Source organism: Lytechinus variegatus, chromosome 13 (assembly GCF_018143015.1).
Source record: "Lytechinus variegatus isolate NC3 chromosome 13, Lvar_3.0, whole genome shotgun sequence".
NCBI lineage: Eukaryota > Metazoa > Echinodermata > Echinoidea > Temnopleuroida > Toxopneustidae > Lytechinus > Lytechinus variegatus.
Genome location: NC_054752.1, coordinates 30,501,754 through 30,515,435, shown reverse-complemented (window position 1 = coordinate 30,515,435; position 13,682 = coordinate 30,501,754). Strand labels below are relative to the sequence as shown.

Sequence of the window (13,682 nt, the reverse complement as noted above, 5' to 3'; positions counted from 1 at the left end):
TCCTGTGTGCGTTTCAGGTCACATGACCAAGGTGAAAGGTCAATGTACTTTGGCCGAATTGGGTGTATCTGTTGAATTACCAGATAACTTTGAAAGTTTATGGATCTGATTCATGAAACTTGTACATAAGAGTAATCAAGTATCACTGAACATCCTGTGCGAGTTTCAGGTCACATGATCAAGGTCAAAGGTCATGTAAGGTCAATGAACTTTGGCCATGTTGGGGTTTTTTGTTGAATAACCATCATATCTCTGTAAGTTTATTGGTCTAGTTCATAAAGAGTGGACATAAGAGTAACCATGTATCACTGAACATCTTGTGCGAGTTAAGAGTAGTATTCAAAGTCAGCACTGCTGCTAAATTGAACCGCGTGATGCAGGTGAGACGGCCAGAGGCATTCCACTTGTTACAGAATTTAGACTCTCCCAGAATGAAAGGCATTTTCTTTGAAGATCTGCGTTTTCAAATAACTTATGAAAAACTTAAGGTACATGAACCTACAATACATGTACATTTAAAAATTTACATGTAGCCTGTGGCTATGTGCTGGAATTTGAATAGACTGAGTTAGATATTGATTTAATTTCTTCATTTCTTTAACATGATTTATATGCAATCCAAGTGCACCTCACAGTCACAATCATACACAAACACTCACCCACACCCGTGATTCTAACCATGAAAACCATGAAAATTTGTAAATTTATTATTTGATCTGAATTCTCTCTTTTTTATATGTTTATTTTAATTATTTAGATTTTCTTTTTTTTTTGGGGGGGGGGGGGTTCATTGTTTGTGGTTCATTAAAGATGAAAAGTAAATAAGCCCATGTAAAGGGGATGTGGAGTGAGGGTGTCAAAACACACTTAAACATTTAAATCTGATTTCTTAGTTGTTTGAATAAGCCTATTACTTAGCATGCTATTTCTGTACTAATTGAAAATTGCAGGAGCTGCGCTTACTATAAACAAATTTGGAGTGTGGTTCACAGTTATATTCTTTTTTTTTAATTGCCCCTTGTTCCAGAAAATTGCCCCCCGGTTCCTGTAAAAAGCTCGCGAGCCGGGGGCAATTAAAAAAAAAATTGCCCCCGGTCTGCAGCTGCTTAATTCAAGGCTTGCACTGGTCATATTGAGTTTTTGTGAAAATCTGATTTTTCACTAAAAAATATGATTTTTGAGGATATTCAGTCTGATTTTTTGTGTCAAGAGGTTGGCATCTCTGGCTATGGTGTGCATATTGTAATCTTTAACCGGACCCCCTATCACAGAAGCTTCAAAGTATTGTATAATTAATTTATACAATTGATACTCTCAATGCACAACATGATAATGCACACAATCATAAAACCATACTATGATCAACTGATTATAAGATATGGGTTATTGAGCTCATACATGTATGTCATAGAAAATACTATCATAAAACGATAATATGATCAACTGATTATCTTTAAGATATTTGTTATTGAGCTCATGTCTTAGAATATACCATCTTGTAGAATCACACTGATATGTACATGATTCAGGAGTAATTGTCAGCATGTTGCCAATTTGACCGATGTGACAGACCTTAGAGTTGATGGTGATTAACTGTATTTCATTCAACCTTTGCAGGTACCAGAGTATCAGGAGAACCCTACAAAGCAATGACAGCGATAGCCGGAGAAACAGCTCCGAAGGCCCTTCCCAGTCCAGTAAGTAGCCTACGTCTATGATCACACCCAATAAGCATCAAATAACATGCAGGATATTAGTAAAACATGTAAAAGCTTTGGGCTAGACATCATTCCATTCAGGGAATAAAACTTACATGGGGGCAAGGGACGAGTTTGCCAATTAGGAGCTGCATTAGTTAGGGCAATACATTCCTGTCATGTTCCCTATTACCTCACCTGGGTTGAGTGTGGCAAATATTAATTAATTTCTTGTGAAAGGTCATTCAGCAGTTTTCAAACCCAATACCTTACTATGTTCAGTATGGAGATATATCTATAAGACCATAATACCTAAATGAACTGTTTTTAAGTGTATGCATAAAATGGCACCAGAATACCTCTATAGTTTACTTAGATCCCCACACCGGCCACATTATAGACTTCGTTCTTGTGAAGACACTACAATTTTACAAATTCCTGGAGTTGTCTCAAAAGGGGGAAGCTAGTTTTGATTTTTGCGGTCCCAAATTATGGAATAGTTTACCAATTCATCTTCGATCATGTACTTCTGTTGAATATTTTAAAAGAAATTTGAAAACATTTATTTTTGTAGTGTAACTGTAATATTGGAGAGCAATTTGTACAAAGCGCATAGAGCAATTTCAATTGATTATGCGCTATATAAGAACCAATTTATTATTATTATTAACTGTTTATGTACCAGTTTTCGGGTGTATCATGTTTATCCAACAACTGTTTGATCTTGCAATGATATTAATATTCAAGTGTGAAGGGGCATATATGTATTATGCATGATATGATTCCAATTTGATGTGCATGTGTGAACAGAGTAGGCTACATACTATGTCTTTGTTACTTATGGCTATGTGCCCTCAGATGTATTGGAACTACAGTGGTTATATCTACTGTTGGAAACATGTGAAGAAAAATATATATATGTCGTAGAGAATCTAAGGTAATTTTTGTAATGATAAATACTTACATAATTTAGGCTTAAAAGTCTTGATGCTATGGGATGTGGTTTGCTCACATTTTAAGTTGACAGTAATGAGCAGAAGAAAGCATTGATCTGAAACTCCTTTGGGGAAGACAAAGATGATATTGAAAGTCGCGTTTAATTATCATTTATTTCCTTGTGTGAATGGGGTGTATTATGTGTACTTGAACATATGGCTGTATGGTATGCCAAGCTGGATATTTATTACACTGATAAACAGCTATCAGCTGTCATTGTGCAACCAGGGAAACTTCTAGGTTGCGGTATATAGTGCACTAGTTCTAATTCTCTGGATCTTCCTTGAGTGCGTACTGTATGTATAATGTCGACTGAACAGGAAGTGTCGCTGTGCAAGAGCTGTTACACAATCATCATCACAGACAATAGGATTCCAGGGATGTGATTAATGGACTGGGGTTTGTGGTTGAGCATGACGCGATTATCGCCAGAAGTAATGACGTGAGATTTGACATGAATTGGATTGTCGAATGCATATGGAAAGCTCTGACTATGTTTTACGGAGAATCCATGTTGCAGGGAAGTTTCTTTGGGTATGATGTGAAGCTTCAGTTGTTCCGATGACGTGCATTGGGATCTAATAGTAAGAATGTTGTTCTAGAAGTATGGATGTGAGATCTGACACGAATTGATTGTGGAATCAATATGCAAAGCTCAGACTATATTTTACACAGAATCTATCAGTTCTTTGCACTTTGATGTTGATTTGCATTGGGATCCATCATTAGAAAGTTGTTAAAGAAGTATTGATGTGAAATCTGACATGAATTGATTTGTGGAATTCCTATGGAAAGTGCTGGAGAATCTGCCTAAGTCAAATCCTATTAGACCACATAAATTTGTTTGATTTTTAGAATGAAATTACACACATATCATGCCTATAAAGGCTTCTACTTCAGGCAATTATTCGCCTCATGGAAGGCTGACTTAGGAAGAGTCTAGCTGTATGTACTTACCTGGAATTGATGTTGTCGTCAAATTTCTTTGGATATTGATGTGAACCCTGTGTTGGTGTGATGACGATCATTGGTATCTATCATAAGAATGTTATTCTTGTCTTGTCCCGTAAATTCTTTAGGTAGTAGTATGAATCACATTCTGCATCCTATGTTGGTGTAATGACATGCATTGAATTTATTGTAAGAATGCTGTTGTTTTTGTCCTGTAGGTTCTTCAGAGAGTATACCTCACATTCAGAATCCAAGGAATCAACAATCTCTCATGGAGTCGCCTGCAGTTCTCTTCATCACCAGGCCAGATTTCTTCAACTTCCTGCATTCAAACTCGGTGAGTAAACTACAGGTGAAGCCCTTCATTATTGTTCTTGTACGGTATTTTAGTTTTTCAACGCAACTTAGTTTATATTTTCTTATGGGTGGTTATTACAACAAACTCTAAAGGTTTCTATAACGATGAAATTCCAAGAATGTCTTATCTTTGTATTGCTATCTCTTTATTTGTATTGTCTGTCTGTACATTGTATTCCCGTATTATTGACATACTTGTTGTTATGCTGTTTTATACTCTAATAATAATGATTATACAGTTCTTGTATAGTGCACATCACGTTTTTGATATACATGTAACATCCCGATGCACTTCCAAAGGACTTGGATATTGAATTTCTCATTCTCTCCAGTATTTAATACTTATATCAAAAAGGTATATTTTAAAACAAACTACGTGTATTTATCACACACAGTCAATGAGACCACACACAGTGTAAGGTGCACGTCCCCCTTTCAGTTCTATATATAGGCAGAATACATGTTCGTATGTTCATTATATCTTTGAGTTTAATTCCTCTTTTTATTTTTCAAGGATGCTAAAAACACATTCCAGAAGAACTCGTCTGTCAAGCACATGGTGAACCGAATCAGGAGAGATCCTGGAAAGTTCGCTGATTATCAGCACAATCGTGATCTTGTCGCACTCCTCAATTCCTTCGCCGATCCTCGTGCCGATCTTCCGAGGGGATGGGAAACCAAGAAGGACAAGTCAGGCAAGGTACAAAAAAGAAAAGAAAGATATTATTAAAATTTGTCATGTATGATCACTGATATTATTTGGAATTCCTCCAAAGCTAGGCTCACACGTTGTTCGATTCATCTGTGACAAGTAAAAAGTTGGGGGGGTCTATGTCTACTTTTCACAACCTAGTGCCTGAATCTGTTACATTGGATAAGCTTCAATATTTAGGTGAATGGGGATTTCTGAGGCCCTTTTGTTCAATTTTCAAGGCTCTTTTGAGCATTTGGGCGGGGGGGGGGGGGGGGGGTGAAATCGTCCCGAAATGCTTACATGTGTAGTTATTTTGCTGGTCTGTGATTCATATTTTTTACTTAAGTTTTATTGTGCCCATCCCGAAGATACTGATATCCCTGCAAGGTCATGAGTGAAATAAGGTTGATATCTGCTGTATTAGGAGTTGTGTGACATCATTGTACAGAAGAGTATGTTCACTTAGGCAATCGGCGCTACGTCATTTAGCAGGAATCCCGCTGTAGGATGCTATGCCCCTTTTCATTGCAGCTTTTCCCCATTGTTAGGTCTATGGCGACTGAGATTGATTTGTAATGAAAAGCTTCTTACAGGATCCCTACAGAAAAAATAGTTGCTCTGACTTTTGACAAGATGTCTTTACTAGCCTTGCATGGAAATTTTCTAATTATCATTGCTATTTTTCAGGATTTCTTCATCGACCATAGCAACCGTGCCACAAGTTTCATCGACCCCCGTCTTCCTCTCAACATTGTGGATACGTCAGGAGCCATGTTGGTTCCCCCTAGAGGCAGGATCAGAAGCCGCAGTGAAGGGGAAGATGAACTACAGAACAGTACCTATGCAATCGTAAGTGATTAGAAGATCTCTATCTTGTTGCAGAAAGAGTTACAATCGAATGCAAGTCCTGAAATTAAATAGATTTTTATTTTTCCAATAAGGAGCATGCATTTAGGACTTGTGTATAATTTTTTTTTTTGCATTTGAATGCAATTTCAGCAACGAAAAATCGATTATTTAAAGACATGTAATCTGCATTTGATCCTTTAATTGGCAAAATTTGATTTTTCATTCATTGGTGTATTTTATCTTTTCAGGTTTTTCACACAAAAAACAAAATTTATACAGACTGCCATTAGAAATTGAAATTTTTCAAATCTGTGTTAAAAAGTATCATGTCTCAATAGTGTACCACCATATGATTTGAAATTCTTCGGTTGATCTAAGGCATGGTGTATGTTGAGCCTCAATTATTTTTCTCTTTTTTAGATAATTAACAACTTCTATTTTGTCTGAAACTTCAAATATTGTTAATTATACTCTAGGAAAAGATCAAGTATGCACCTCTTTCTAACAGAAGCAAGTTTTTTTTCTTCTTTTGGCAAATTTAATCCTTCCCTTTAACTTACATTCAAATTTGGCGAAAAATAGCCTTGACTGTAAGAGACATCCTCCATTCATTATTTTTCTCCTTACAGCAAGCAGCCCATAATGCCAGGGGAAGCAGGGGGTCAACAGGACCTCCTCCCGTTGTACCAAGACCGGTGGAAACCCTTCGAGGAGGGTCATCACGCTCTGAAGAAGTCCCCATGGGTAAGAAACCTCATCCGTATTTCTTGTGCTACGTTTTATGTAACTCTTATTGTGCCAGCAGCATATACGATGTAGTTTGTTGTTGCATGAATGCGGAACACTGAAGTCTATCTTTTCATCTTTTTTTTGGTTCATTTGCTAGCATACAATGAGAAGGTGGTAGCGTTTCTACGGCAACCAAACATCATGGATATCTTGGTCGAGAGACAGCCTGGTCTTGGTGCTAATCAGAAATTAAAGTAAGTCAGTGTATAAACTATTTTTAAAAATTGGAGGCGATCGCATCAACATGTCCATCACTACTAGATGGTGTGCATGGTAATTAGTGGGGTTTTGATGAAGTGTATGCCACTGCTGATGATGAGGATGTCGATGATGATGACAATGTTGGTGATGATTATAATGGTGTTGATGATGATGGTGATGATGATGATGGTGGCGGTGATGATGATGATGGTGATGGTGATGGTGATGGTGATGATGATGATGATGATGATGAAGACAATAATGAAGATGATGATGATGAAATTAACGATGATGACGATGATGATGGTGGTGGTTATGATGATGGTGTTATTGATGATAGTGATAATGGCTAACATGTTCAGAGCCATGATGGTGGTATCGATTATGGTGTTTTATTTTTCTATTCTTTTATTTCTTATACAGAGACAAGCTTGTTCAAATAAGGAAAGATGGTCTAGAAGCTCTTGAAAGTCTATCAAATGACATGGAATTAATTATGTTATTAAGGTACGTCATTGATTATTGTTGGGCTATTTATATAACATCTGTTTCAATTTAATTCTTGTGATTACTTAGAAAGTATAATTACTTTTTGAGTATTTTGCAGATCATATGGCATTGCAGTCACTTTGTGAAGAAGTTTGTTTTTACATTTGATAGATTAACGGAAATGTTTTGACAAAATTAGCTTAAAAGTGATTTGTTTCTCTATAAGATACTCTGCTTGTTTAGTTTTTAGACTTCATTCTAATTAATTCTTGCATTCCATACATATCTTTAGATGAAATGTTCTAGCAATTGAGATCTGTCCTATTATTCCTTATTCTATATTTCCACATTGGTTTATCCATTCCTAAATGTTATAATGATCCATTCTATATTTCATATTTACAGTTTATTTGAGGAGAACATTATGAGCTATATGCCCAACCCTCAACAAGCCAATGCCTTGAGATCTACGTTAGCACAAGCAATTTCACCACAGAACTCACCACAACATTCGCCTCATTCTTCTCCAGGTAAGATGATGGTGAGGATGATGATGATGATGATGAGGATGATGATGATGATGATGATGATGATGATGATGTTGATGATGATGATGACAATGATGGTGATGATGATGACGGTGATGGTGATGATGATGATGATGATGATGATGATGATGATGATGATGGTGATGATGATGATGATGATGATGATGATGATAATGATGGTGATGATGATGATGATGATGGTGGTGGTGATAATGTTGGTGATTTTGATGGTGGTGGTGATTGATGATGATGGTGGTGATGGTTCTGGTGGAGAGGATGAGGATGATAATGATGATGATTGTAATAGTTGCTGAGGAAGTTTTACTTGTTTAATTAAGCTATAATAACATTACAGTATGTTTAGAAATAACTTCGCATTCAGTAACTGTTACATCTCTTTGTTTTCCAGTTGTTGGGCGTGCCAATGCCAGAGCACCTGCCCCGTACAAGCGAGACTTTGATGCCAAGCTTAGAAACTTCTATCGAAAGCTAGAAGCCAAGGGCTTTGGTCAAGGCCCAACCAAGTTAAAGTGAGTCCAAATACCATTGTATAAAGTCCTGATCATACTTATTATTAATATAGTGTATATGAGCATTTCCATAAAGTATGTATTTCAACCCCCTATACATGTAAGTGTGTCCTTCCTGAAATGCTTTGTATCTATTTTCTAGCTCATATGAAATGCTCTCAATTTATCATGGCGTGAGCAGTTCGTGAAGTGAAGTAAGAATGGAGTCGGATGTACAAAGAAGTTGATCATTTCATGGAATTGCACATACATCTTTGAGACTGTATAATGATAATTGTAATAATCAGCATTTATGTAGCGCAAATATCTATAAATAAACTATTTCCAGGCACACTATTATAATCCCAACTGTGGATTGAACTGTTTTCTAGCACTCAATACATTCAAGAAGTCATCCCAAGCCACTCCGTGGAATAAAATTCTTAGTAAATGAGGAAACTGTGTCATTTTTACGTTGAAATATATAGTTATTTGCTTTTGAAACGTATATATTTCAGAAATCGGGGGCTGTGTGATTCCAATTCCTAGAGCATTATGTCATTGAGCATGCAGAAAATATCCAGAATCAGAAAAAGTAAATTTTGAAGAATAAAAAAATCAGGTTTGTTTCCTTTTGTCATGAGACATCTTGGAAACAACTCTGTTCTTGGCCATAAATCAAGAGTTTCCTTCCTGGTTTTACAATGAAATATGATCTCAATTGCTTTGCCCCAAGGAATATGTTTCATGAAGATTCGAGTATCATCTTCAAAGTGTTTTATTTTGCCCCTAGGGATGTGTTTTATTAAGACTAGTGTATCATCTTCAAAGTGTTTTATGCAGGCCATGGCTATCAGAAGCTAACATGAATCCAAAACAAACAGAACCTTGTGTTTCAATGGACTATTCGTGTGGGGGAACTGGTGTGAATGTCTTAAAGAATGGCCAGGTTGTTTTATAAGTTTCATTACTGAACAAAGTAGTTCGGTTCAAATGATGTCGCCAAATTTAACGATTAATTTAAAGTTTTATACTCTGATGATTTGGCTTGTATCTACTTGCATGAAGACGTAGTAAAAACTTTGCAATCTTTAAGTTTAGTCAAAGAATAAATATTATTTTGGTTTACACTCTATCCATGAGCAGCGGTTGAATTACTCATCATTTTGGCCTTGTGGACGTGATAATCAACATAGTTGAAATAAATGAAAATTAATTTTCCAGTATGCCATAGACTTAGTACTCCCAATACTTCTCTTACCACGATTTAATCATCGATTAGAACTCTTGCTCAAAAGTTAAATGTGATTAGAAATCATTTGAACGATTGTCATAGTATGAGCTCTTATCACTGATGATAAGCTATCATCGATGATTATCCACAGTATGAAAATAACTTCATATCATATCTCTTGTCTTTTTCAGATTGACGATAAGAAGAGATCATCTGTTAGAAGATGCCTTTGGTAAGATCATGGCTATCAACAAGAAGGACATTCAGAAGTGCAAGCTCTTCATCTGCTTCGCTGGAGAAGAAGGGTATGTTACACTTGTTGTAATCCTTGAAGAGGTTTATATGTATTGCCCTAACAATTCGAACACTTTGGAAAAATCATCTCCAGTAAATGTAAAATTTGTTTCGGTTCTTTAATATGTGAAAATTCATTGAATTTAGTTTACAAAATAAAATTTCTATTTTAGATCTAGTTTGCAACAGAATTACGGGCTTTCATAAATGGAAATGCCATTTTAAAAAACCAAATTGTCTTACCATAAATAATGTATATGATTAATACCTTTAAAGATCATTAGGATGTGCAATACAGCATGATATTGCACATCAAGTTTTGTACATATTAAGCACATTGCATATAAGGGGAATTCATCAGATAATTGTGCATTGTGCAATATGCTCTGATATTGCACAGGCAAATCATGCAGACCAAATATTTGTTTTAATAATGCACGGCTATAATCCCAGATATTATTATAAAGCTTACCTCAGCATAAAATGCAATACCATGCCCCCGTTTCGAAACCAAATTACATTGTCTTAAGATGTTTATTTCATTTTTCATATAATATTTTTTCTCAGGTTGGATTATGGTGGCCCGTCAAGGGAATTCTTCTTCCTGTTGTCGAGGGAGCTCTTCAACCCATACTATGGTTTGTTTGAGTATTCAGCCATCGATACCTACACTGTACAGATCAGCCCGATGTCAGCCTTCGTTGATAATTATCTAGAATGGTGAGTGTAACAAGTTTAACACTTTGAGTGCTGAATTCTGTAATTCTCATAGGAATTCACTCTCCTTGTGATAGCACAGGAAAAATGAATGTGTGTCTTTTGATTAGCAGCAGATCAAGTCACCATTTGTGCATAATTTAAGTTAAATAGTATGTAATACCGGTTGTAAATTCTATTTAAAAGATAATGTAAATTCCATTTTTGTTTTCAAGCCCAAACTAACTGTCGAGACTTCTTTAATTTCAGCTAATCGGGAGGAAAAATATGAATATAGCTTTATCAAAATACTAAAACCGCTTCACTGACTACAAGGTGTCTAATGTTTACCTTACCAACATATCCCCATCTCATATGGATGTCATACATTTCTGTCTATATGTCTTTATCCTTCTCCAGGTTCCGATTCTGCGGTCGTGTAATCGGGTTAGCGATCATCCACCACTTCCTCCTCGATGCCTTCTTCACACGGCCGTTCTATAAGGCCCTCTTGAGGCAGCTGTGTAGCTTGACCGACCTGGAGTCTCTGGACAGTGAGTTCTACCGTAGCCTTCTGTGGGTCAAGGATAATGACATCACTGACCAGCTTGATCTGACCTTCACAGCAGATGAAGAGGTCTTTGGACAGGTGAGACACAGTTGATGTTATCTTGGGGCCATATCTGAAAGAGATGCGTTCAAATGCAGCTCCAGAATTAAAGCTTTAGGCCCGTATTCTGAAGTCATGTTTTACTTATACTCGGGTTTAAAGTTGTGGATTATATATGGATAAAAGTTGTGGTTTAAGTATGGATAGCCAATTGTTACATAAATCACTAATGGTAGAAATTTATTCAGGAAAAATACAAGATCAGTATAAAAACAGTGTTTTACATCAAGGTCCTGAAAGAATTAAAAAGTTACATCAAAATTCAAAATCAAAACTGATATAAGAATATGACCAGCTGCATATAATAAGCTAAAAAAGAAGAATGACCTTGGCAGTTCGTATTTAATTAATTTATTGAAAATTAGTATTTACAGGATATCATATTTCAGCTCATTTGGCTCTCAAATCATTCATAATTGTAACTGATGGTATCTGATTTTAACTCTAACAACCCCTGTACTGGGAGCTGTTTCATAAGATTTATTGTAAAGTTATGCTTGGCTGTAAAGTGTCTAAATTCGAGCTCAAAGGTTTGAAGAAGATACTAAGTGAATATAGCCGTATTCTCAGTAATTAAATTTCTGTTAAGTCACAAAACTAATATGCTTTGCCTGAAAATGTGTTGTAAACTTTTTTAGCCGATGATCGTTTGACTTTTGTATATTTAACCAAGGCATTATTTGACATGAAGAACTACAGTGTTTTTACTCATTTAAGTGAAATTGATGCAATTCTTGTAGCTGATATTAATCAATGTGATCATTAAAATTTGTGTACTATTTTGATACAACATTACAGCTAACAGAGAGAGAACTAAAGCCAAATGGATCTAACATCGCAGTGACAGAGAAGAATAAGAAGGAGTATATTGAGAAGATGGTCAGGTGGCGTATCGAGAGGGGGGTGTCGGAACAGACGGAGAGCCTTGTCAGAGGATTCTATGAGGTAAGATAATAATTGCTATGAAGAACGAATATCAATTTATTCAAAATGAAAATGAATAGGAAGCTTACATTTAGGATTTCCTTTTCTGCTCAAGTCATCTCTTTGTATCGAAAAGGTTGTTGCTTATTAAAGGAGGTACCGCATCTGGTGGGTATTTCATAAAGCTATTCGTAGAGTTATGCACGACCTAACGCAGGACTAGAAACATGTTCTTAGGTGCTGAGGAAGTTACTTAGGCATGGTAGGTAATCAAGAAAGAGTCACCAGTCATACATAAAGTCATTCTTAAGTTACAAATGGCATTGTGAAACACCAAGCAGCATTGGCGGACCGTGACCCGGAGGAGATAAAGCATTGGAGGGGCACAGCATTGTTCACTAACAATACAGTGCCCCTCCAATGCTTTGTCTACTCAGGTCACGGTCTGCCACTGCCAACCAGGATGTATTAGCCAGCACATGCCAACATACATATTTCTGTTTCTGTATAGCAAGATTTTTTAAACTTCATTCCTACTTCTTGATATCAGTAGTTAAATTCCTAATGTTAACAATTTTTTAATAACAAAGAAAAAGGGTAATACGATAAAAGAGCTTGCCATACATATGTCGGGATGAGGACACTTATAACAGTCCCTGTGTATTTCTTCGATCAAAACCTGTGACGTTGATGGCTTTCCATAGTTGTAAATGATCAAATTAATCACTTTATAATAATAATATAGGGTATTTATATTGCGCATATATCCACCTTGTTAGGTGCTCAAGGCACTCCTATATTACCCGGCTAAGCTAGGCGTTCATAGCACACACAGCTTTTTAAGGAATTACTTCCTACTGGTAATCATTTACCTCGCCTGGGTTGAGTGCAGCACATTGTGGATCAGTTTCTTGCTGAAGGAAATTACGCCATGGCTGGGATTCGAACCCACGACCCTCTGTTTCAAAGTCTGAAGACTAATCCACTGGGCCAAAACGCTCCACATAATCACTTTATCATCCAACAGTCATTTTCAGGGCTAACCGCATGGTGAACCATATGCCTTCTCTTCACAATCATGATTCTTTCTAAACTGGGGGCCACGTTTTTCATTATTCTTTTTAGGTTGTTGATTCCAGACTGGTATCGGTGTTTGATGCGAGGGAGTTGGAGTTGGTGATTGCTGGTACGGCTGAAATCGACGTTGCTGACTGGAGAAGGAATACAGAGTATAGAGGAGGTAGGTAGACATGTTGTAGCAACAAATGAAGCAGCAATGTTGCTCCCAGCAATGCATACCTGCCAACCAATACGATTAAATCGTATTTTGGAGCATTTGTTACGATTTTTTAGATTAAAAAGAGGGAAAATCGTAGCAATACGATTTTTAACATTGGAGGGGAAAAAATTCACATATTTTCACTTGTTCACTGCTACCACCCTGCCTGTGGGGAATCTACAGGTAGGACTAAGGTATGCCAATGTTGTACAGAGCACACTTTAAAAAATCATTAAAATATCACTTTTGTGACCAAAATTACTTTTTTCCATAAGTTGCAATTAACTTTTCATTAGTAACTTGGGAATAATTTTTTCATTCACCAGAGTGCTTAAAAACTTGAATTTTGGGCATATATTTGTGTACGCCCTCTATTGGTGGAAAGTAATATGGCAAGAAAATTTTCATTATTTGATCTCTATTCTTAAGTAAGAAAAAAAATGATTTAAAGAATCAAATTTAAATAAGAGCCAAGTTGTATGAATAATAGGTGTTATGGAAACAG

General features: G+C 36.3%; 1 protein-coding gene across 4 annotated transcripts in view; it reads left to right on the top strand.

The window, feature by feature from the left end:
- The window catches only part of LOC121426035 (E3 ubiquitin-protein ligase HECW2-like), a 113,557-nt gene that overhangs the window by 92,810 nt on the left and 7,065 nt on the right, over window positions 1-13,682 (top strand). For all 4 annotated transcript variants that reach the window (XM_041622167.1, XM_041622166.1, XM_041622165.1 and 1 more), the window contains 14 exons: window positions 1,618-1,697; window positions 3,863-3,981; window positions 4,516-4,701; window positions 5,383-5,544; window positions 6,174-6,288; window positions 6,431-6,527; window positions 6,958-7,041; window positions 7,429-7,553; window positions 7,981-8,101; window positions 9,506-9,619; window positions 10,176-10,328; window positions 10,725-10,953; window positions 11,773-11,919; window positions 13,024-13,138. In XM_041622167.1, coding sequence (XP_041478101.1) covers window positions 1,618-1,697; window positions 3,863-3,981; window positions 4,516-4,701; window positions 5,383-5,544; window positions 6,174-6,288; window positions 6,431-6,527; window positions 6,958-7,041; window positions 7,429-7,553; window positions 7,981-8,101; window positions 9,506-9,619; window positions 10,176-10,328; window positions 10,725-10,953; window positions 11,773-11,919; window positions 13,024-13,138 — 1,847 coding nt within the window. The remainder of the gene's footprint in view (window positions 1-1,617; window positions 1,698-3,862; window positions 3,982-4,515; window positions 4,702-5,382; window positions 5,545-6,173; window positions 6,289-6,430; window positions 6,528-6,957; window positions 7,042-7,428; window positions 7,554-7,980; window positions 8,102-9,505; window positions 9,620-10,175; window positions 10,329-10,724; window positions 10,954-11,772; window positions 11,920-13,023; window positions 13,139-13,682) is intronic.